The sequence below is a fragment of the Mytilus trossulus genome, chromosome 1, assembly GCF_036588685.1.
Source record: "Mytilus trossulus isolate FHL-02 chromosome 1, PNRI_Mtr1.1.1.hap1, whole genome shotgun sequence".
NCBI classification, from domain to species: Eukaryota; Metazoa; Mollusca; class Bivalvia; order Mytilida; family Mytilidae; genus Mytilus; species Mytilus trossulus.
In genome coordinates, this window is record NC_086373.1 from 6,038,451 (window position 1) to 6,063,947 (window position 25,497).

The window sequence follows — 25,497 nt, forward strand, 5'->3', positions numbered from 1 at the left end:
TGCAATATAAGTGGGTAATATTTCGTCCCTTACCTCTCGGCCCTTTGAGAAAACCCTTGCTGCCGTCTGCAATCAAGCGTTTGACGTTTAAACAGACGACAAAGCTTACGCATTACATCAAGAGTACTAGACGATACAAAGTTTTCATGAAAAGTGAGAAAAGATGGCGGAGTGACAGCACATTTTGTTGAGAAGAATTTTATCTCATTGAGCACCCCACTTGGTTTAATACACATTTATTTTGTGAATCACAAGACAAATACTAAATAATACGTATCTCTTTTAAAGATTTTACCCTGCATTTGTAATTTTAGTGCCGATAAATAAGGGTTGCGTCCCTCTCAGTATTTTCACGCCATTGTTGGCAAACACTTGCACCTTTTTTCTTGTTCTCTCCGTTCATTTACATTCTCATCTTAAGATCGTGTCATCTTTTTAAAGTTTTATTTATAATTGCAAACTAGTACGATACAAATATTTAGGTGTACACTTCCTGTCAAGGTCGTTGAACTGCTTTGCACATAGAAACTTTAGAAAGCTATATATATTTATATTATATATAAGTACTCTCATCTGGAACTAACATTTGCTAGACCATCATAATAAATCCACATGTCAGAGGCTAAGCTTGTTAAATACCTACAGAAAGTTAAACACGAACCGCCTACTGGAAGACGAAAAAGAATACCCGTTATCCTATCAGACAGCAAAGGATTCTCCCTGCGAAATAACATTGTAGAACAGTTTGACAATAATATTGTATGGTGGTGTAAGAAATCAGTCAAAGTTGAACAAAGTTATAGCTGGCTAAAAAGAATATTGCCAACAAAATTATATCAGCTTGGAGATATTGCCCTCTACATCTGGCTAGGTACATGCAACCTTACTACAAAAACTCCAGACTCAAAATATATAAACCTTACATCAGAAGAAATAAGCTCCATTGAACATTTAACAAAACATCTGGAAAACTTCAAAAAACTTATTGCTGAATATCCACAGGTTAAACTTACATTTCTAGAAATTCCAGTATATTCGATCAAGGCCTACAACCAACATCAAGGACATACTGAACCCCTTATATTTAGAGATCAAGACAAAGCATTAGCAGAGCAAATACATATTGTTAACCAAGAGATTCGAAATCTAAACCAGTCAATAAATACACACTCTCCAGATTTCTCAGTATTTTTAAAAGCCAGATCACAACACCGCACTCGGTCACATAGAGATACTTGGGAATACTTTAACTTCAACCTTTATAGAGACGGCATCCACCCTAGCCAACATCTAGCCCAAGTCTGGCTACGAGAAATTGCAAAACGTATCAAAATTGATTGCTGGGAATAGGAATAACTTGAAAACTCCATTGATAAATAGTTGCTGCTGTGGTCTGCATGGAATGCCAAGCTAACCTACACAGCAACTAGCTATTCAACAACAAATTACAAGTGTCAACCTAAATCATTATTGATATCAGCTTATTCAAGCCATCTACCTAACACCACCAATACCTATTACAACAACCGCTTACACTCGAATATTTATATTATACTAAATTATATGTGCAGTCTGCCTGGAATGCCAAGCTAACTAGCACAATAATTAAAAACAGTATACTAATATAATAGCAGGCGAATCCATTTCAAGCATGGAAATAAATAAGGTAGCGAGACCGTCAAGATTAAGAAACCCTCCAGTGATATACACGCCAAGTAGTATATACCAAGGAAAATCACAGCAAATGTCGTACAACTTAAATGCAAGAAAAGCGCTAGATAAGAAAATGGACGCTGCTGAAAGGGAACTGGAAATAGAAATAACATTGAAAGCTGGAACCTTAGTCATCACTTGTAATGCAGGGACATATGAAGCACTCAAACATGCCATATACAAATACTATAGCGAATCCAAAGAGCTAAGTTACAAACTACATACAAAAACAAGTAAGGCCAATATAGGCAGCTCTAGCAATCAAATCATGACTGTTGAAGAGTCGTTATCAATCAAGTTTAAGAACACAGCTAAATCCAAACGACAACTATACCGTATCAACATGTTCAACACAACATGCAAAATAGATGCTAATGGGTATATGCTACAGGACTTTATTTCCAAAGACTTGCTCAACATCTGTGAGGACTTCAAAGCTGACAAATCCTACAAGAATATAAACATGCAAATCAAGAACATCTGTTTAAGTGCTAAAGAGCAGTTAGATAAAGCAAATGGTCTAAGCAACAGTGGAAAAACTGTAGACAAAGGGACAATCAAACCAGCTGATACTGCAGTACATACTTCAACAACATGTGAGATCAACCCAAACCAATACAATCTGCTCAAAAATAGACCAAACCATAATGACAACACATTACAGCAGATGGCAATAGAAGAAATATCTACATGCTCAAGGGAAGGAGAAGAACCTACTAATCAAAAAATACAGAATGACAAAATCCTAGCAATTGATGAGAGCCGAGAAACCTCTAAGACCGAGGAAAACAGTGAATGCCAAGGATGTGAACAACCGATATCAAATACATCAGCAATTGAGTGTTCAGCATGCAAACTCTGGTTTCACACTTCATGTGAAGGGCTAACTGAATATCACATGGAAAACCACATATATGACTCATTTACATGCTCCTATTGCAAAACAATAGATCTAACAATACCATTTGAAGATAGACCATACCAAGAAGAGACTCTACCAAAGCAAATTATGAACAGCACTCATATAGAAGTCTCAAATGAACAACTAAATTTAACTACCCCCCAAACCAACATTCATAAAGAAAACAAACTAGAAGGAGGGGTAACCAACAGATCTGAACACCAGGAAGATGAAGTACCAACAGCTCCACAGATCTCTAGAAACTCTGAACAAAGCAATACGGCTCCTCTAATTTATGATGCAAAAACTAAACCAAAAAGAGCCAAGAAAAGAGATACAGAGCAAATCATAGAGCTACAACTTGCTGAAAGTAAAGCAAAAATCTCAAACTTGGAAGAGCTAAACAAAGAATATAGGACCACCATCGATATGCTATCAGTCAAGCTAGGCATACCTTCGTCTGTGGGATATAGCAATTCACATCCAACAATGACACATGCTACTAGTATCAGTGCGCTAGAATCCAAAATGGAACATCAAATTGAAAAACTAAGGATGGATTTCCAACATCAAATGCAGATTATGAGTCTTGAACTCAGACATACTTCAGAAATTAATGAACTGAAATTGAAACTCCAGTTAAAGGAGACAGAATGCAACAATATTATGCAAAACTCAAGTCTTGGAACAAACAGCAATACTTACACAATACCAAGTAATAACTGGTATGGATTTTCAATGCGCAATACTCAACAAACAAATCCACCACCAAATTGGTATGGAATGCCAGGACATAATACTCATGCTACTTATCAGCCAACTCCACCGCCAGTATATCAACATATGAGACCACAAGTAGTCATCAACCCGTATGGTAGACAGCCTTACCAAACCATGCCAGCCACAAATCTCCAACACCCTTCAATACCATCATTTATCCAGAGGTCACATCATCCTCAACATACAGGGAATAGTCATATACATAATCAAAGGCACAGGGCAATGCATGAACAAATACCAACACAAATGAACAACAAGGGTACAAAACAACAGCAGAAGGTCATCAACACGCTAGAAAAACCACTGCAAGAACAAAGAAAGGTACAAGATAAACCTCCCTATAAACCAACTCAAACAGATAACTCAACAGATATTGGCATCCCTACAACGGCTAATGAACCAAACCACCAGCACTCTACAACTACCATCAATAGAGAAAAACAAAAAGAGAAGCAAACCCAGGAGACAAATAAACACTCTACTGAACAGCATTTTTTAGGGGTAGACAGAGCCTCAACAGTGGACTGGCTAACCAAAACGCCAACATCACAATAGGAACTCTAAACATCCAGAATATAAAAGGCAACTCCATTTACCTACAAACTATTTTGAAATCAATAGATATACTCTGTATCCAAGAACACTGGATCCTATCACTGGAAAAGAATATCATAAAATATATCAACAAAGACTTTATATCTTACGTCAAATCCGTTGATGATGAAGATCCCATAATAGACCATAAAACAATCAGAGGGTATGGAGGAACAGCAATTTTTTGGAATAAAGATCTAGAGAAATCAATAAATATAATGCCTGATGGTAACAACCGCATCCAAGTAATCACAATCAACAGCAGTCCACTGAAAACATGTCTAGTCAATGCCTATATGCCATCCTTACAAGTAGCAGGAGATCTTGACTATAAAGACACATTAGATCAGATCTCAGAAATAATAGAAAAATACAAAGACTCTTACCAGACAATTATTTGTGGGGACATGAATGCTTCATTACACAGAGATAACAGAAGACGTGACCAAAATTTAAAGGAGTTCATGAGCAACAACAATCTATCTTTAGCCAACAGATATCCAAAGGCTCCAACATTTTTCCATCACAATGGGAAGTACACCTCCCAAATAGACTACATAATGTTCCCCGAAACTACAACTGGGATACTAAACTCCAATATAGTCATAGAGGACAGACATCCTACGAACACCTCAGATCGTGACGGCTAATATACCCATGAAGATCGACAAAACCTCAACTCAACTAGTCAAAATCTACACTAGACCAAATTGGGCAAAATGTGATAAGAACATATACACATCAACGTTAAAACAAGAGCTGGAATGCGAAAGCCGAGGAAAAGAAAGTAGTGTGGAGGAACGTATCAAACTTCTTGAAAAATCAATTCACAAGGCAGGAAAAAAATCCATACCCAAATATAGACAACTCAAAAGTCTAAAAACAGTAGGCAAGGGTATTTGGAACAGAAAAATAAGCGAAGCATCTAGAGACTCAAAGAATGCCCACACTGTATGGAAAAGGAAAATGAATAGTCATCAAAATGCTGACATGGAAAAAATCAATCTGACTATCAAAAAGCGAAAATTAAGGCAGCTACAAAGACAAGCCTACGCCTCCAAGAAAGAAAAAATTATCAACGATATCATGCAAGCCTCCCAGAAAGACAGCAAAACCTTTCATAAACTTGTGAAACAACAAAGATCTAAACATGATACCAACACAGATATACTATATATTGGAAACAAAGCGTTCGAAGGAGAAAAGATTCTATCAGCCTGGCAAACACATTTTGAAACACTGGGAACACCAAACTTTGACGAAAATATTTTTGACCTGGAGCGTTTAGAATTATCAAAATTACAAAATAACATCATACCGGAATTGGACATTCAAAAAGAAGAAATAACAAAAGCTACACCAACAGAAATTGAATCTGCAATTAGAAAATTAAATACAGGAAAAGCTTCCGATGAGAACGGCATCGTATCGGAACACTACATACATGCCATTGATGTAATCACTGATGAAATAACTGACATTATAAATCAAATTTTTGAAGAATTAGACGTACCTCAGAGTCTAAAAAATGGAATTTTGACACCTGTTTTGAAAAAGAAAAAAGATAAAACTATACCTGGAAACTACAGAGGTATTGTTGTCACTAGTATATTCTCCAAGATATTCGAAACAATCATAAAAGACAGACTAGAACCTGAGCTATTTCCATCACAAAATAATCTACAGAGGGGATTCACAGAAGGCGCATCAAGCCTATTTACAGCTTTTATAGTCTCTGAAACAACTATGCTATACAAGTTCCTAAAGATTGTACTAGAGCTATTAACATTAGACGCAGAAAAAGCTTTTGACACTGTTACCCATGAAATAATGCTGAACAAAATGTTCCATGATGGGATTAGAGGAGATATGTGGGTATTACTGAAAAACATCTATACCAATATGACACTGCAAGTTAAATGGGGAGACCAAACAACCCAACATGTCAACATACAACAAGGAATACGTCAAGGAGCTAAACTATCTACTCTCCTGTACAAAAGGTATAACAACACTATCCTAAATGCAATCACAGGCAGTCACCTTGGAGCAAAGATTGGTACCATCTGCGTAGCCTCACCAACCTGTGCGGACGACATCGCATTACTAGGGGAACCGCATGATATACAAGCAATGCTCAATATTATTGAATTCCATACAAAGAGAGACATGGTGAAAATAAACCCAGAAAAATCAGAAGTCCTATGCACATCTAAAGGAAAGAATTACCAACAAAAAGCATACACCCTTGGTGAAAAACAAATCAACAGAGTAGACAAGCTAAAACATCTTGGTATTACAAGGAACGTCAAAAGCAAAGTAAACACAGATGAAAGGCTAAAAACTGGTAGACAAACCATATATGCACTTCTAGGATCTGGCCTACATGCACGTACAGGAATGTGCCCGTTAGTACTCTACAAAATCTGGAAAACATATGTAGTCCCAAGATATCTCTATGGTCTGGAAGTACAAATCTGCACAAAAGCTGATATATATGAGCTGGAAAAACTACAGAGGAAAATATTTAGACAATTTCTCAGTCTACCTGAAAGGACTGCATCCTCTGCCCTATATATTCTCCTAGGAGCTGAACCAGTTGAAACTGTACTAGACAGAAATATGCTTTCGTTATTCCTTACAATCTCTCGGCTAGATAATGCAATAGAAAAGAAAATCCTAAAATGGGAACTTGAAATCGGAAAAGACTTCACAGAATCCTTCATAAACAGAATAGACAAAATTTTAAATAAATACAGTCTGCCAAATCCAAAAGAAATTTTAGAAAACCCGCCATCAAAATACAAATGGAAAAACATGCTGAAAAAAGCCATAAATACATACTGGTCAAATATCTGGAAAGAGGAATGCTTGATAAAAACAACGATTAAGTACTTGACAATCCAGGAAAATCCTACTGAAAACCCACATAATATCTGGAAAGCTGCCAGAAACAATCAGAATGACATTCGAAAAGCAGAATTCAAAAGTAGACTAATAACTGGAACCTACATGCTACAAACAACTAAAGCAAAATTTAGCAAAAATCAAATTTCAGGAATATGTGAGCTATGTACCAAAGCTGAGGAGGACATTAAGCACTTTCTGCTGGATTGTGAGTCTCTGGAGAGTGTTCGTCTAAAACAGATGAACAAACTTTTATCTCTAACCGAGTTGAAAGGGGGAGGTGATAAAGCTATTTATAAAGAGGAGGATGTACTTCAAATTATAATGGACTGCTCGAAGCTATCAACAACTAGCCTATCCCACCTAAAAGCAATTGACCTGATAGAAATAGAAAAACAATCTCAAACTTTCTGTCACCAAATGCATAAGGAGCGCACCAAAATACAAACACGATGATACATGAAGTAGAGGCTGAAGTGAAACCGCTGAATCATCCAAGTACTTTTCTTCAAGACCCTCAGCAAAGTGAATTTACATTTAAACAACAACACTGTTATTGTATCCAGCTATATAAACTGCATATATATATATACAAAACGGAAAGATGGACCAAGCAGTCTGCATGGAATGCCAAGCTAACTGCCCCCATCTACGACTAGATTAGCTGCTTACATCTAATTATATGCTAAGACCTTGGCAGAAGTTCACCTTTTACTTAAATTTTACGATATATACGAAAGTTTTCAGTTTTTTGTTCTTTTACTAGCTAAAGATATTTTTTTATTTTTTAATTGGTTACCTTATCTATTAAAAGCAATTACCATACTGCCATATTTTTAATCCCATTTATATTCTTTTTTGTTTGAACTACTTATTTTTACCTTTTACCCTTTGATTTTATCATTTTTCTGTCACATTTAAATCTTTTAATTCCTTAAACATATGATAGTAACGTCTCATAAAAAGGGATCAAAACTGTTTTTAAAAATCATAAACTCTAACCTAGGTAGAATCATAAATGATGTAAATAGCACATAATTTTAAACTATTGTTCTTAAAATTTACAGTTTTACCTGTATATAAGGTTTTTTAAAACTTAAGCACCACACCTCACTGTAAATATCTGTAAATATTTTAAAACCATATATCCCCAAGTGGGAGTGCTCCGATATATAACGGAGGAATATACCTGAACAGAACAGAACAGAAACCCTGGGAATAATTCAAACAAATAAGATTTACAGAATTGTGATATGGAGAAAGTAAAGATATAAATGAATATCGTAAATGTTTTATAAACTATCCGATGGGACACGTATCTTAGAACTGCAACACCAGCTATAAACAATTAATTGATTGTTAACAATTTGTCAAAAATATTCAATAAAAAAATAACTTCGGGTACTCGCTATCATGAAATTTCAAAAGTACACATCTCGAGCTTATGAGTGCATATAACTATCCCAAGTATAGGAGCCAGAAGGTCTGGTACTTAGAAATATTTCAAACACTAGTCAGCAAGAATTGACGAGTTAAAATATTATGATATATTTTAAAGGTGAGCAAAACAAACAGACATGCTAGGTAAAAATGTTAAAAATTGGAGTATAAGTGTCAACAGCTTAGGCAATCTAATACTGGAGTAAAGAATCGACAGATTGCAACAGAGTAGCATTATAACAGACTCAAGTTAGGAGCCGGTAATTCAGTGGTTGTCGTTTATTCTAACATGACGTCCTTCAAACGCTTTGAGTACACACCCGTGGTAAAATATGAATATATTGCATTGGCTGTTCCGATCGTACTCCCACGTCATATGGTTTTTTTCTGAATGAAGTACCCGACGTCATAGAATGATGACGTTATAATTTAAGCATTTTACGGGAAAATACACGCTTTTAATACCGAAAATCATCACAACAAGGAAACGTAAACAAATGATGCTAAAATGTGGTATAAGCCAATTTTTTATATACATAGAAGACATATAAGAAAATTATCATTGAAATTCATCCAAATCTATCTAAATAAGTTTTGTGAATAGTTTTAGCTTGTCACTTATTCTGTTTGTTCCGTTCTTTTACGGCAATCTAAAAGTGCGTTAATTTATGGGAACGGCAAATAATGGCCTCCACCTAGAGCGCTTCGATCCAAAACAATTGGCGTATTTGTTCTATTAGAATCGAAATAATTCATGGGGGCTTGAATATATCTAGATTTTACCACGGGTTGTCCCTTTATGCCGATATTTTACCCCTCGCTATCGCTCAGGGTAAAATATTTGTCATAAAGGGCCAACCCGTGGTAAAATCACGATATATTCAAGCCCCCATGAATTATTTCTTAAATTACTGCTGTCACGTGTACATACTTGTGTTTCGTTTAATATTTTGTACGTGTTACTGTAATAGGCCGTTAGTTTTTTTCGATGGAATTGTTTTAAGTTTGTAATTTCGGAAACTTTTATAACTGATTATGTGGTATAGGCTTTGTTCACTGTTGAAGCCTATAGAATACGGTGACCGATAGTTGTCAATTTCTGTGTCGTTAGTATAGGTCTCTTGCCAGGAGGTGTCTTATTTGTTTTTTTTGTTTTATGTATTAAGAGAGATAACTCTAATTTAATCTAAAGTAGGACTTTCCACTAACTCGCCCTGATCCCATAAAGTCCCCGTTTTTCATCAAATTGCGTTCCTTTGAAAATGGCTTACAACAATTTTTTTCACTTCTTAAAATAAGTTTATTTCTGAAAAAACAAGATCCTGCAATCAATGCCAACAAAATAAATATAATGTAGAATATTTTATGCACATATCTTATAGAAATTTGGATACCCAAAGAAGCCTGCATTGTTAATCAGAACGGTATCTAATATATAAGAACAGGTTGAATTTTGCAACCACCTTAGCACACACAAGCTTATTTTCTCTGTATGTGTCAAACCATTTTGGATTTTTCTTTATCCCTAATACTCTTTAACTACGAACTAAATCTTTTTTGAGGGTCACTAATAAGTCTTTTGAAAATAGAACGTGAGTCTGGCATACGAAGTTATTGCTAATCATTTGAGCAAATTTTGGGATTACAAATTTTTACGTTTAAGCGCAGCTTTTGATTACATTTGCGAGCATCGATTTTATAGGTAAAACATGCAAATTAACCTTGAATTTGTTGTCAGCAACTGCGAATTCTCTCAGAACTGTACTAAATGTCTCTTTTTTTGGAAAAGGGGAGAGGGTGTTCAAGTTCGCTGCCACGTCCACTTTGTGTTTTCTTTAAATGTATTTTTATTTGCATCTATATGATGATTTAATGATATCCATTTCAGCTGATGTTTTTAACTCTGTTCTTATGTTGAACTGTTACATCACTGTCCCCGGTTAGATGATGGTTGAGCGCTCACAAACATGTTTAACACCGCCACATTCTTAACTGTGCAATTCCCAAGTCAGGAGCCTGGAGTTGATTTCACAAAAAAGCTTACGAAAATTGATAGTAAGTTATGAACAATTCAGTATAATTACGATACATCTTAGTCATAAGTTTTTTTTGTAAAACTGACTCCTGTTATTTAGTGGTTGCCGTTGGTTCAGGTCTGTCATATTTTATCTTCGTAAACTATTTAGTTATGAATCAGGTCGTTAGTTTTTTTTAATTGTTTCATATTTTGTCATTTGTCGGTGCCTTTTATAGCCGACCACATGGTAAGTTTTTTTTCTCATTGTTGAAGGTCGCACAGTTGCCGTTAATTGTTTACATCCACTTTAATTTTAACTTTGGTGGATAGTTGTCTCATTGGCAATCATACCACATCTCCTTCGTTTGATAAAATAAAGATAATTCATTAGAAATAAGACTATCATGAATTTATCATGAATTTTAATTCAATCTCTGAAATATTCAGATTTATACTTCTTCTCTAGTAGTCAACGGAAAAGTTTGTTTTTAATTTTCAAAAGATTGTCCACACATCTATTTTCGGTCTGCTCTGCCATTTACAAATAAACACGGGATCAACATTTTCGAAATAAATAAATGCTGAATGTTTCAGAACAAAATAATAAATTAAAAATCATATCAAACAATGCTTTTCTATATAGAGTGGAACCAGTTTCTGTATTAGAATGCTCTGTGCAAATTAATACATTCTAAATACAAATTTACTTGTTCAATTTGTTTATTTTTCTGGTGTGGTAATGAGTTAGTTTACATCTGTACAAGTAACATGTATATCTTTATTCTCACAAACCAAATTACAAAGTTAAAGAGAAAATTATACATGTACAAGTAGAAAATTCTTCCGAAAGCACAGACAATTCCACTCGTGTCGAATACAGGTAGTTATACATAAGAAATATTGAATCTTCCGAATCATAAGTTTTCCAATTAATTTTTGTTGGTGTTCCGGCCTCGGAACTAATTTGGTGAAATAATTTTTGATTCTTCATCTGTGTACACTTATTATCTTTTTTTAGGTGCAAAATTTTTAAGTAAAACTATTTCATACAATAATTTCTACTTTATTCCAATCCAATTTTTTTAATCCTGACCCTTTTTCGTGAAATTTTGAATCTTTGATTGAATTTTTCTATTTTTTTTCGATGTCCCCTAAAATTATAAGGTAATGGTTTCTATCACACTGCGTGGCCACATTCTGTCTCAAAGCTTCTGATTTTTACTTATTTTTTTCTATACACAATATTTTTCACTCACTAGTATTTACGAATTTTGAAATAAATGAAATCATCCTATGAACAGAAACATTTATTTTAAAAGTATCAATCATAGCTATACGTTATATAAAGTGAAGAAACTATACAGACATAAAAAGAGAAAAATAAAAAAAATCCCGCCCAAATCATTTCACGACTCATTAAAGAATGATTTTTGGGATAGAATTACTGTTCCAAATGTGCTTGTACAAAAGATCTTTATCGACTGCTTAATTCATGCACTCACAAATCTTCAAGCATAATGTTACCTAGCAGAATAGCCGTATTTTCCAAACATTGCTTATTTCTAACGAAAAGTTTTGTAATCTAAAAACAGAAATATCAGTTAGAAGAGTCGTATATTAAAAATAAATGGATCATTTTAAAACACAGTACGGACATTTTTTTCTTATTTTCGAAATTCTGGAAAACTGCCAAAGGTTATTACCTATGTATGTGGTTAGCTCACGGGCATAGCGTGGTCACTGTTCTCTATCAATCAGTCACTCATTATATCATATTTAAAGGCTACTCAATCGAGTAAATAAATATGGAGGCGACAGAAAATGAAACAGGACAACGCAAATATTACAGCAGTGGTCAACCTTTCCGTTCGAAAAAGTGTAATTTTGACAGATTCATACCGTATCGTCCGAATTTGGATATAAACACGTCACATACAAAATTACTGTCTCCAGTGAAACATTCACAGAAGGAACCCGGACAATACAAGGATAAACAAAAAGTGTTTTATAACAAATTATTATCTGGTGCATTCGATTCAGAGGAACCTAGAATTCTACCAACGATACAAAGAAATGATTCGGGATATTCAAGTAAGTAATATTACTCTATATTCATGTTATAAATTACTTATATTTGATAAACGAGAAAGGAATTGTCCATTTTTTAACTGTGACATTTTACGAAATAATAATTATTACATATGGCTTGTGATTCAACTGTCACAGTAGGAATATTGGTCTGGGTCCAACACCACTGGTAGATTGATGCTTTTTAAATTATACGTCTCTACAATCTTTAAGGTATGCTAGGCTTTAGAATGAGCTGCCAGTGAGATTCGTAAGCAAGTATCTTTAAATAAGTTCAAGAACTTGATAATTTCTTGGTCTGGCAGCTCTTGTCAATGTTTTGCCTGCAAAACCAGTTAATTTATATTCATTAATTTTTTGTTTAATGCTTTATTTTCAGCATGGCAAATCTATTTTGTTATCTTTGATATAGTGCTTCTGTTGCTTTGTGCTAATTTAGTAACTAACTAATCTATATGTGTTTTTAATGTGCTTTCTATGTGCAAACCCTTTTAGTTTTGCTTTCAAAGTTTGTTTTTAATTCATAATTGCACGCATCAGTGTATGTTTAACTTGTAATGTGCTTATTAAAAGAACCTTTGTGCTGCTTGTTTATATACTGATACGAACTCTTGCTTTATATGTTTAATTTTGTGTGCATGACTTAATATGTATGTTTTGTTTTACTTGTTGTTATGTCGGTTTTAAAAGCTCTTCAGAGCTTATGTTTGTACTTGCAATGCTTAGAGAGACTCTAAATAAAGCTTTATGTCTTATGTCCCATCTTGTTCTAGGTCCAACACCGCCACTGGCATGTTGATGTTTTGTGTATCATATTTATTATCTTGTTCTAGGTCCAACCACACCACTACACTCCCCATTTTTTGATTCCACAATGGACAAAGTGTTTGGTTCCCCTGAATGTAAAGAAGACAGAAGACGTGTTGTTACCTCTCCATCATGTATCATGGATATGCCTTGTTTAAGGAACGATTTTTGTGAGTATATCCAATAATTGTCTTAAAAAAAATTGGGAATGGAAATGGGGAACTTGTCAAAGTGTCAACAACCCGACCTAAGAGAGAAAAATATAAATGACCGAAGGCCACCAATGGGTCTTCAACACAGCATGAAAATCCCGCACTCGGATACAGCTGGCCCCTTAATAAAAAAAAAAGTGTACAAGTTCAGTGAACTTTGACGTCATACTAAACTCCTAAGCATACGAATAAACTAAGTCTATACACTATCAAATACAAAATACTCAGTGTATGACCATCTAAATTTCATTCAATGAATTCATTTTATAACAATACCGTTACTTTGATATCTTTGCTTTAAATTAGAAAAAAATAATCTAATTATTTAAACTGCGTAAATTTTCCAGAGGGAGCTAAATTTGAATGCATATTTCTAACAGCAATAATTGTCCTTTAATTTATAGATTTGATATTTCAGTTTCACAAGGGAAATTTGAAACAGAAATTATGACAGAAGGGACAATTTTTTAGTTCCCTAATGTTGATTTTCATTTTTTGGACGTCGGCGTTTCTTTATGCCATTCCAATATGATGGTTACATTTTCCAACTCGTGCACTATGCTTGTTTCAGTAGTGATGTTTTAGATTTCAACGAAAGTTATTGTTTAAGTCAAGGATTACGTTATCCTACAGCTTTTTCTGGATTCACTCATAGATACATAAACTTATTGATCCCTCGAATACATTTTGTTCTTAAAGGATACCAATGAAACACTGTAGTACGATCTTCGAATATTGTTTTATTTGATCTTATTTTCAATTGTTTTTGATTAATACGTCTTGCAGTCTTGGAAATTATCAATTTTCTTCTCGCGCACCCCTCCCCCCAAAAAAAACCAAACAAACTCGGATTTTTGCAAATACAATTTTCCTGTTTGTGCAGCGTTACTCTTGATATATACTAGAGTAGTATCCGATTTCCTTTAGTCTGTTAACTACAATTACTAACATATTTAATTTTATTTGTATTTATTTTTTTGTCAGATACAAATGTGTTAGACTGGGGTTCTACAAACCAGATAGCAGTAGCGTTGCAACACATAACATACATATGGAACGCCGATACTAAACGGTGTATACAGATAGAAGTAAAGTCCGGAGATGTAGACAATTATTACGTGTCTTCTCTTTCCTGGAACCCAGGAGGGAAACTTGTAGGGATAGCTGATAACAGTGGAGAAGTCATGGTAAGTTTAAAACTAGTCGTAAAAGGATCCATTATTTAACCAATATCGTTTTTATAAATACAAAAAAGCTTATCAATTCCCTTTAAGTAATCCCCAAAAAGCTAACCGAAAGACTTTTTTTAAAATTATTTTCACCCTCAAATCGCTGATCCAATATACGTTTTTTTACTCGAACTTCCGCTTTTTATATTGCTATCTTTAAACTGAGTTTACATTGTTAAAATATGTTGTCATTTTGATTTCATTGTGTTTTGCTGGTACATTGTGATAGAAATACATACATTGTTCATAGCATATGTCTTTTGTTCGTTAAAATTTGTGCTTCATGGCAATCTGAAGAGTCCAGATTGGAAAAGTTCTATACCATATTACATAATTTTGACATATTGTATCTTTCTTAAATGCAAAACGTAAAAAGAATTTTATGGAAAACAATTTCACTTATCAACGTGGTTGCAATAAATATCAGTGCATGTCTGTCATGAACATTATTGCAATGAATATTTAAATGAACAATATTTGTGTTTCTAGATATGTGACCCAGAGCAAGCCAAAATAATACAACAAACACCACTGAAATGTAACGCGCCTGTTGGGGTCATGCGGTGGACACAGAATGGCATATTCTGGTATGTACATTAAAGAAGTGTTAATATCTGATTAGGTGTAATATTACGCATTTACCTTAACATGAGCGTCTGAATCAGATATTCATTTAGTATTCTTGAATATTTTGGGCAATTTTTCTTTTTTTTCTTTATTTTGTCCATTAATCTTCATTCGTTATATCTAAGCACCACATTTTATCTTTTGTCTTTTTTTTGTCCAGTCTTTAATGGTGCCCTATTTTTCTGTACATTTTTCTCTATTGTGTAAGCACCATCCATACACATTTATACATCACATCACCTTATCATTAATAAGCAAATCGGTCGATTCTAAAGAAGGACAACTCGACTTCAAAAACTTTCCATTTATAAATTATATCCCTACGTGCGCTAGAAGGATAGGTGACAAAAGGTGCTTTTTATGTCATTATTTACCTAAATAAACCAATAAAATATGCAGAAATGCAGCTTTTGGTGAACAAGAAATATATTAAGACCATTTTGAGCCCAAACCACTTGTCCGTGAGTTTGCAAAATAGACAAATTTAAATTTCCAGAAAATAAGTTTTTTTGTAGTATTGGCCAAGCATGTTCAAGACTAGAAACGGGTTGACTAATGGCGTATAGAAAGGTTATGTATGTACAATTCTGGATATATGATTGGTTTCTTTAAAGTTAAACTTATATTTAGAAAGCTTAGACAATTGAAAAAAATGGTCGAATAGTTAGTAATTTTGGTGGTCTGTATTTCTATTTTTAAAGGTTAACCCTACTTGAAGAAGGGAGAAAAGGCCGGGGGGGGGGGGGGTAATTGAACTTTTGGTGTTGCCGATTTAACGTGATTTAAACGCTCGTTGTTTATATCTGTTGACGTCTTTAGATTTGTATTTATAAGTTTAAGATTTTGAATATTTTCCAGTTTTCTGACTGTAATTAATCACTTTTAATTAAAAAAGTATGTTTTAACGTTTTTGATTATTGGGACTTTATTCGCCAAAAAGATGGGGGGAGTATTTCGCACAATAACCCAAAAACATTTTTAGCAGTTATCATAAAATTTCATTCGAAAGTAGCCCAGTAGCAAGAGCTTAGGTTGCAGCTCTTTTCTTTTAAGCTATAGAATGTGCTAAAATCTCATAATTTGTAAGAATAAAACTTGGAAAACACAGGCATATTAAAAAACAAAATGATACAATTCTGAAATAAAATATGAGGAAAAAGCTCTCATTTTACGGAGAAGATTAAAACTAGATGCTCTAAAGAGCCTGTGTCGCTCACCTTGGTCTATGTGAATATTAAACAAAGGACGCAGATGGATTCATGACAACTTTGTGTTTTGGTGATGGTACCGGTAATGTGTGTTTGTACATCTTACTTTACTGAACATTCATGCTGCTAACAATTATCTCGATCTATAATGAACTTGGTATTTTTAAGTGGAAAATGTTAGTAAAAATTTACAAATTTTATGAAAATTGTTAAAAGCTGACTATCAAGGACAAGAACTCCTTAGGGGGTCAATTGACCATTTTGGTCATGTTGACTTATTTTAAGGTGTCACTTTACTGAACATTCATGCTGCTAACAATTATCTCTATCTATAATGAACTTGGCCCAGTAGTTTTAAGTGGAAAATGTTAGTAAAAAATTACAAATTTTATGAAAATTGTTAAAAGTTGACTATAAAGGACAATAACTCCTTAGGGGGTCAATTGACCATTTTGGTCATGTTGACTTATTTTTAGGTATCACTTTGCTGTACATTATTGCTGTTTACAGTTTATCTCTATCTATAATAGTATTCAAAATAATAACCAAAGACTGCAAAATTTCCTTAAAATTACCAATTCAGGGGCAGCAACCTTACAACAGGTTGTCCGATCCAAATTTCACGGCAGATAGACATTCACCTGATAAACAATTTTCCTAAGCCAGATTTGCTCTAAATGCTTTGGTTTTTGAGTTATAAGCCAAAAAACGCATTTTACACATATGTTCTATTTTTAGCCAGGGCGGCCATCTTGGTTGGATTGCCGGGTCATCGGACACATTTTTCAAATTAGATACCCCAAAGATGATTGTGGCCAAGTTTGGATTAATTTGGCCCTGTAGTTTCAGAGAAGAAGATTTTTGTAAAAGCTTACGACGGACGACGACGACGACGAAGGACAACGGACGCCAAGTGATGAGAAAAGCTCACTTGGCCCTTTGGGCCAGGTGAGCTAAAAAATGAATCGGATTATCGTACACGTTTTCTTGATAGATATAAAATTTAACCATTAAAACATTTGTGCCTTTAAGCTAATCTATTTCACATAAGTTTACTGATGTTCATGTTAATTTCTGTAAATTTTTGCCAGATCAATGGTGGAAATGTTTTGTAAAAGTTGGTAGAATTTTTCCATGCTAGTTATCGCCCCTGAATTTATATTTCAGTGGCAACAGAAACGGATCAATTGTATTACTGGATCCTCGAACCCCCAATATGGTGGTGGCTGAATTTCTGGGACATAAAAGAGAGGTCTGTGGACTAGAAATAGCAGACGGTACAAATTACATGGCTAGCGGAGGCGATGAGGGAATAGTTTACATTTGGGAATTGAGAACAATAAAATGTTACAGAGAAATCAACGCTCATTCTGCATGTTCAAAAGTAAGTTAATATTTGATGATATAAATTCACAAAATCCCAAAGATAAAACGCTTACACTTCGCACACATTTACTTTTATATATTAGAAAACAATGAACTCCTGATCATATAACTTAGTTTTGATTAATTGCTTCGGATGTTTTATGAATGGCTGTCTTTAAAGATGACATTCCTTCTCCTTTCATGCATTACCTATCAAATAATACTAATGGTATCAATTCAACTGGACCTGTCCTTGTTTCACCGAAAAATCTAACGACAAAAACTACTCAAAAGCTGTGAACAATTCCGTATACTAACAATTCATTAATACACTTACTTTCAATTTTAGTAGTTAGATATTTATGTGAAGAGCAGGCCATTTACGCATTTTGATAATTATGGTGACCTAACATACGACTGATTACTGGATTAATGTACTGAGCAGCATGATGGAAGCCACTGGTATATTAAGTGGCACAGAACTGTCATACTCTTCCGACGTTCATGACTTTATGTTATAGATTTCTTTGGGTTCATCGTGCTGGTACTTTGCCGAAATTAAACATAACTGACTGTTAATGACGAAATATTGTTCACAATTCTGTTTTTATATATGTTTGAAACAATTTTTAAGGGTGGGGTATAAATCATAGCTAATGCACCTCTAACACTCAAAACACACAATTTGAGGTTGCTTGTATATTATAAAAAGATGTATTTATAGGCTTTGTCTTGGTGTCCATGGAGGAAAAGCGTCATAGCTACGGGCGGTGGGTCCAGTGATGGGTATATCAAATTGTGGCATGTGCATACGGGAGAAAAAATGGCCGAAATATACACGAAATCACAGGCAAGTTAAGTTAGATGTTCACATACGATTTATTCAGAGTTTTGTGACAACAAAGGTGCAAGAAAATATTTACAGGTCCAAGTTAAAAACAGTCTAATTGTGCAATTAAGGGATTCTGCAGCTCACACTACTGTCCACCAAAAGTGGTGGGAAGCCGTTCCATATCCTTATGTTGTCTTGGAAGAAGGAATGCCTGTAAGTTGATGTACGATAAATCGTGTTGTGTGTCCTCTTGCTACGGATGATGTAGTATGTAGCTCTAGCGCTGGTAATGCTACGAGGCATTTTACTATCCTGTACATCATTACTGCTTTGCAGTTGGCCCTCCTCTCGGCTAGTGATTGCCACTGTAGAGTTTATAGCATTGATGTTACACTGCTGTTTTGTTGGTAGTTGTTCAATACACACCGGGCTGATCTTCTTTGCACACTTTCTAATTTCTGTATGTTAAGGTTGGTGAACGGGTCCCAGACTGAGCATGCATACTCAAGCAATGGTATTACTAGCGTTGTGTAGCATGACTCAGCTTTTGTTTGTTGGGGACAGTGCTGAAGATTTCTTTGGATGAAGGTCCTGGTTGAATTAGCCTTTTAGCTATACTCTCTATGTGGATGTTCCAATTAATAGTTTTGAGGATTGTGACGCCTAGATATTTTGCTGAGTCAAACAGTTCTAAATTGTGCCCATGAATGTTGAAGCTTGTTAGATCCCTGTGGTACCCCTGATTTGACTGATGCAGTGTGAGATGTTTTACCATCCACAACGACTCTCTGATTTCTGGAGCTGAGGAAGTCTCTGATCCATTGGAGTGTTGGCCCGCTTATACCATAGTACTCTGGGTCTCTCGTGAGGGACTTTGTCGAATGCCTTGGAAAAATCAAGCAAGAAAAGGTCAATTTGCTCACAGAGATCTATGTTTTTAGTCAGGTCCTGTATTGTAAGGATAAGTTGTGACTCGCAGGAACTTTCGGACTCCATGTTGAGCGTCATTTAGGATGCCGTGGGTATCAAGATGTTTTGCAATACTTATGCATATTATGTGGTCTAGGATCTTGCATGCGACAACAGTCAATAAAACTGGACGGTAGTTACTGGCACGTGATTTATCTTCTTTCTTGAAAATTGGAACAACAAAGGCTTCTTTCCATTCAGGTGGTATGGTGCCTTGATTTATTGAGAAATTATTGAGAAATTGGTAAATGTTTCTGCTAGTGCAAGCTCTTTGGTACGTCTTGTTGGGGTCACATCTGGAACAGCTGCTTTGTGGATGTTCAAGTTGCTTAGCAGTTTTTATACGCCATTTTCAGTTACATGTATTTTGTTCATTGATGGATGTGGACTCTTTCCTTTATTCGGTATGGTTTTGATATCCTCACTGGTGTTGAATACAGATGCAAATTGATCATTCAGAATTTTTGCCTTCTTTTCACTTTCTGAGTATATGTGAGTCCATCTGTATCTTTGAGAGATGAAACTTCAACAGATTCGCATTTCTTACTTTTAATAAATCCCCAGAATCTTTTAGGGTTTGCTGATACTTCAGGATTAATGCTGTCGTTAATGAAGTCTCTATAAGCTTTCCTACATTATTTCTGTGTTGCGGCTTTTAATCGATGATATCTGTCAAGATCAGTCTTGCCTTTTCTGTCTTGTGAGTTTTTTTTTAAATTTTCTGGTGGATCCAGGGTTGATTGAATCTTGAGGATGACATTTTTGATGGTACTGTTTGTTCAAGTATGGTAAGTAAGCTGGTTTTAATGAATTCCCACATTACAGTTATAGAGATTTCCAGGTTGAATTTCTCCTTAAAGTCTGCATCTAATTTCATAGCCTTTTCAACTTGTTCCTTGGCATCTGCCTTTTTCTAAATAAATATTTTTCTCTTTACAGGTTTGTTGATTTTAGCTGTTATATCAATATCGATGTATACAATGTCATGATCACCTTGACCTCATTCTGATAGTTCAGTGGTCAAAGTTCAGTTTTCGAGTTTTGATTTCCCCTCAACACTATACATGCAATAGGTCAACTATATTTGGTGTATGGAAATATTGTATGTAGTACAGTCTCGTAGGTTTTATTTGACCTTAACCTCATTTTCACGGTTCATTGCTTAGTGTTATGTTTTTGTGATTTGGTATTGGACTATCAACATAAAATCAATGGTTACTAAAGAAGGCGATACATTTCAGTGTGCACTCTTGGGTTGACTAAGGTAAAAACTGTCCGCCACGAAATAGCACAATAGTATCGGAAGTGCTGTTAAACACTACTGAATCATTCAAATAATCTTGTTTGCAATAGTTGTTTCCAGTCGGAAAGAAAACATGACCAATAGAGATAAAAATCTTTAAATTCTCATTGGTCAATTGTAATAAAACGATCTCTGAAAATAGAAGGTAAAATTATATCTTGTAAACGACTCATTAGTACAGATTTTATTCTTCACATACTTTATATAAAGACAAATATTAATGTCAATTCGGAACATAACTCAAAACTCTTGACCCCCAAATACATGTACTATAGTATTTGTTTTGATTTTTACCTGGCGCTTTATAAAACCGATTGATTATCCATGCGTAAATCTTTTGTAAATTTTGAAGATTTGCAGTCTGTTGTGGTCAGAAAATTATAGGGAGTTAGCATCAGGACATGGGTCAATGAAAGCCGATGATAATGATATAATTCTGTGGAGAATGAACCGGTTTGAGTTTTCTCCCTTGGCAAGATTGAGTCAACACTTAGGACGACCCCTCCATATGTCACTGAGTCCCGACAAAACAACAGTTGGTGAGTTTTGAATAAAAAAGTTGTGTGAGAATTCAATTAAATACTTTTTTATTTAAGCACATTATACTTATCAGTACAAGAATACTTACATAACATATAATTTATATGATTAAATTGCATAATACATTGAAGTGCAACAAAAAACCACAACGACAAAGCAACACACACAGAAACGAACTATAATATGACAACTGCCATTTTCCTGATTTGGTACATGACATTTTAATAAAACATGGTGTGATGAACCTGGTTTTGCGGCTAGCCAAACCTCCCGCTTTTATGGCATTGTTAAATATAAAAGTAACATGAAAACATTACATGAAAGGACTACAGTACAAATAAATGTCATCTACAATAGATACTCCACAATGCTTTTCAATATAAAATGTGTAGTATATTCTCATAATTTATTGCTTTAGAATACCATACGTCATATTTTTTCAATAGTGAGAAAAGGGTTAAACATGAGAGTCGAGAGAGTTGTCTCATTGGCACTCATACTGCATTTTATATCTTTACACATAGGAAAAAGTGACCAGAATGATCTAGCTTCTCAATGGCAGCATATCTTCTTAAATTTGGAGGTTAACTTTTTTCAACAAGGTGTCGGCATTCTTTAAGGAACGAATAGGTGCCTCTCCTTGTCGCCCTCTTCTTGTTTTCAGATGGATGGACTTCCTTCAGACACTTGTCAAACGCAAAAAAATCCAGGAAGACAGAAAATTTAATTTCACATTCAGAAATATGTATGATTGTCTTTTTATTAACAATCCAAACATTTCTGATTGGGCTCCATAAATATATCTTCCAGAACTTGAGATTAAAGGAAACAACCGACAGAGCTTACTCCGCTTCAGTTTTGAACTTTTACCTCGAAATTGACAACAACGATCATCTCAATGCCAGAATTAAAGATAAACAAGACGATTTTAATTTTGAAAATATTACAATGTTAACTGCTGTATCCCAATTTCCAAAATATTATGGTATTGAGACGACCGCTGCTGTCCTTTTTAGGTGTAGTAGCTCTTCAACTGTTTCACTTTTTGTACATCATTGGCTATCATATATTAGGCTTTGAGTATTCCTGGTGAAGGAAAATCCAGAAAACGTATACATTTATCATTTATAACGTGTTGTTTTCATTTTTTGACGTGTTACCTATTACGTCTGGTTGTTTTGCTTACACATTGGTTGTCAATTTGATTGTATTCTGTGCGACTGTCATTTAAGTAAGAGGTTAAGCTATCTTTAAAACAAGGTTTAATTCTTGATGACTAATCTCTTTTTGTAGCTTCTGCTGGAGCTGACGAGGCATTGTGTTTATGGCAGTGTTTTCCGGCACAAAGACGGAATGGACGTGATGGGAGAGACTCGTCACCATTGGCATTAGGAAGAAGTATAAGATGAACTTTGTATAGATATAAATGGAAATAAAACAACCTTTTTGAGACACAAAGAAGAAATGGGAGAATGGAAATGTTGACAAGAATTGTTTTTCATTTCGAGTTAATTTTAATACTTCTATTGTTAAAACATGTTTTTCCTTCCTGCTCATTCATGTTATTTACGAAATTTTGACAAAAGCTTATTCTGTTCAACAACTGTTCTTATTCCAAATACTGACAATGTTACTTCTAATTTTCCCGTATTGTACTGATAAATGGACTAATTTTTTTTATTGATAGCCGACTTTTTGATACAGTGTAAACTTACCTTTTTTTAGACACAAATTTCGTTGTGAAAAAAAACCCCATGGACTTTACCCAAACCTGGAGAGAAACGTCTTTTTTTTTTATCACGTGACAGTATTAAGAGCCAAATTTGGAACAAAAATATTAGTCTTCACTTTTAATTCTTACTATAATAATTTAACTTAATTGTTTAACAGTTAACATACAGTCTAGGTTTAATATATTTTACACATCCGATGACAGTCAAACCTTCGTTACCAAATGAAGCTTCTTCATGATGAAACAACAGTATCTAGAACACAGTTTCATATTTTTGTGCAAAGTGGACTTGTTTTTTGACAGTCAAAATTACACTTTACACCAAAACCAGTAATCATGCGCGAGTCATTGGGTTTCGTCGACACCATTACGAGCTCAACTTACGGGAAAATACTGGAATCAATCACACCACATCTTATTAAATATACAATTACACGTTGTATTTCATATTTGACGGTTGACGTTGTGTGCCAAAATTAGGGCAAATTATCATCACATACAATAATACTGAAGTAAATAATTTCAAAAAGCTTAAAATGATGTTTTTAGGCACACCAAGCAACAGTAAGTTTATCCATTTTTCTAACAGATACCAATTGTTGTCATTCGAATATGTACCAAAAAAACCTACTATGTATTACAGTCGACACTTACTACCTGTTATTTCTACAACGGAATGTATTTAGGTTGCATACTTACCTAATACATACAAAGAAATATGAAGAAAGTATACGTTGTTTAAATCCTGTATATCATCTTGCCACGTGACATTAAGCAAGTAATAACCAACGAATCAAGTACCATGTAATTTATTTAGAATTATATGTATACTGTTATTTTATTAACATTACAACTGATTTTGCAATGTTTCAATGATTATATATATGATATATTTACTAAGTATATTTTACAATTGTTATGTGGTAATTTTTTTTACTTTATGTTGGCTGTTTCCTTTTTCTATACGTTTTCGAAATAAAAATATTAAAAGTAATGCATTACTTTATTGTCTTTGTCTCGCCAAATCATGAAATAAAAAAAAGTTAGAAGAAAAAAAGACAATATAAATTTCATGTGTCCGAAGCGCTTTCTTATGCGTATGATGTGTTTGAACTTTTAATATTGCCATTTTATTAGAATTTTTCGTTTAGAATTTTCCACAGATTTCTCATGAAATCACTTTTTTCTCTGGATATATCTTCACCAGAAACGCTCGAGGCCAATAGGTGAAAACCAAGGATGTTAGGAATCGAAACAGATAGAGAGCTCGATGCCCTAAAAAGAACCTAAATAGTAACATATTTAGAAATGGAAACAGACGGACAAATATGTCAACAAAGAAAAACAAAATGCCATATAGTCAAAGCACATACGAAACACTGAAAACCTTTTATACAATTTGTGTGCAGTTGATTGATCAGCAGTACCAAATCTACGTGTTTTTTTTTCTTTTGAGAAACATATCGGTTACAAATTGCATTAAATGATTAAAAATAATGTCTTTTGAGTATCATATCCTGTGTTATCTGAAACAGAGGCTTTCTATAAAGTTCAACGAATTATTATGACCTAGTTTATGAAGTGTTGTTTTCTTCTTTCTAAAAATCTAACAATTTGAAGAGTTCTTAGAAAACCTTTTAAAGTGTTAAGTTGCGGCTTAAATTTGTAAATCGTGCAAGTGTACCAACATAACCTACGCAAAACGGAAATAAATACTCTTCAAATACATGTATAAAGAAAATTTTAAGAGCAATCTGGTATCTTTTATTTTACAAGTTTCATTATTCAAAGTTCATGATTTATTTGTGACCTTTGTAACTTATTATCATCCCTCCAATGAACAAGGTCAGAACAACACTTTGGAGATGCATTCACATGCTTACATGTAAAAATATCTTTTCATGATGTATAACCATATGAGACTGCATAAGATTTCATCATCCCCAATGAAAGTTATATCCCCTTAAAACAATTTCTTTTATTTGCATTTTTCTTAAAAAGTATAAGAAATAGAATCGATTTAAGCTACTCGGCTTATCATCCCTCCACTGGGCTTATCATTTAAGTAGATGATAAGCGCAGTAGTCAGCACAAAAATGAAGTTTCATTGATATGGTAATGTTTAGAAATGTACTGTTTACAAATTTTTGAATTTTGTGAAAAACTAAGGTTTTTCTACCTCAGGCATATATAACCTTAGCTGTATTTGACAAAACTTTTTGGAATATTGGTC

At 34.2% G+C, this 25,497-nt stretch overlaps 1 protein-coding gene across 1 annotated transcript; it reads left to right on the top strand.

Annotated features, from left to right (window-relative positions):
* The first annotated feature begins 11,877 nt into the window (after nucleotides 1-11,877).
* LOC134713350 (uncharacterized) lies at nucleotides 11,878-24,218 on the top strand. Its single transcript, XM_063574935.1, has 8 exons — nucleotides 11,878-12,443; nucleotides 13,274-13,417; nucleotides 14,444-14,646; nucleotides 15,178-15,275; nucleotides 17,691-17,907; nucleotides 18,613-18,738; nucleotides 21,345-21,531; nucleotides 22,826-24,218. The coding sequence occupies exons 1-8, from the start codon at nucleotides 12,158-12,160 to the stop codon at nucleotides 22,939-22,941; spliced, it is 1,377 nt and encodes a 458-aa protein (XP_063431005.1). The 5' UTR covers nucleotides 11,878-12,157; the 3' UTR covers nucleotides 22,942-24,218.
* Nucleotides 24,219-25,497: the final 1,279 nt, after the last annotated feature.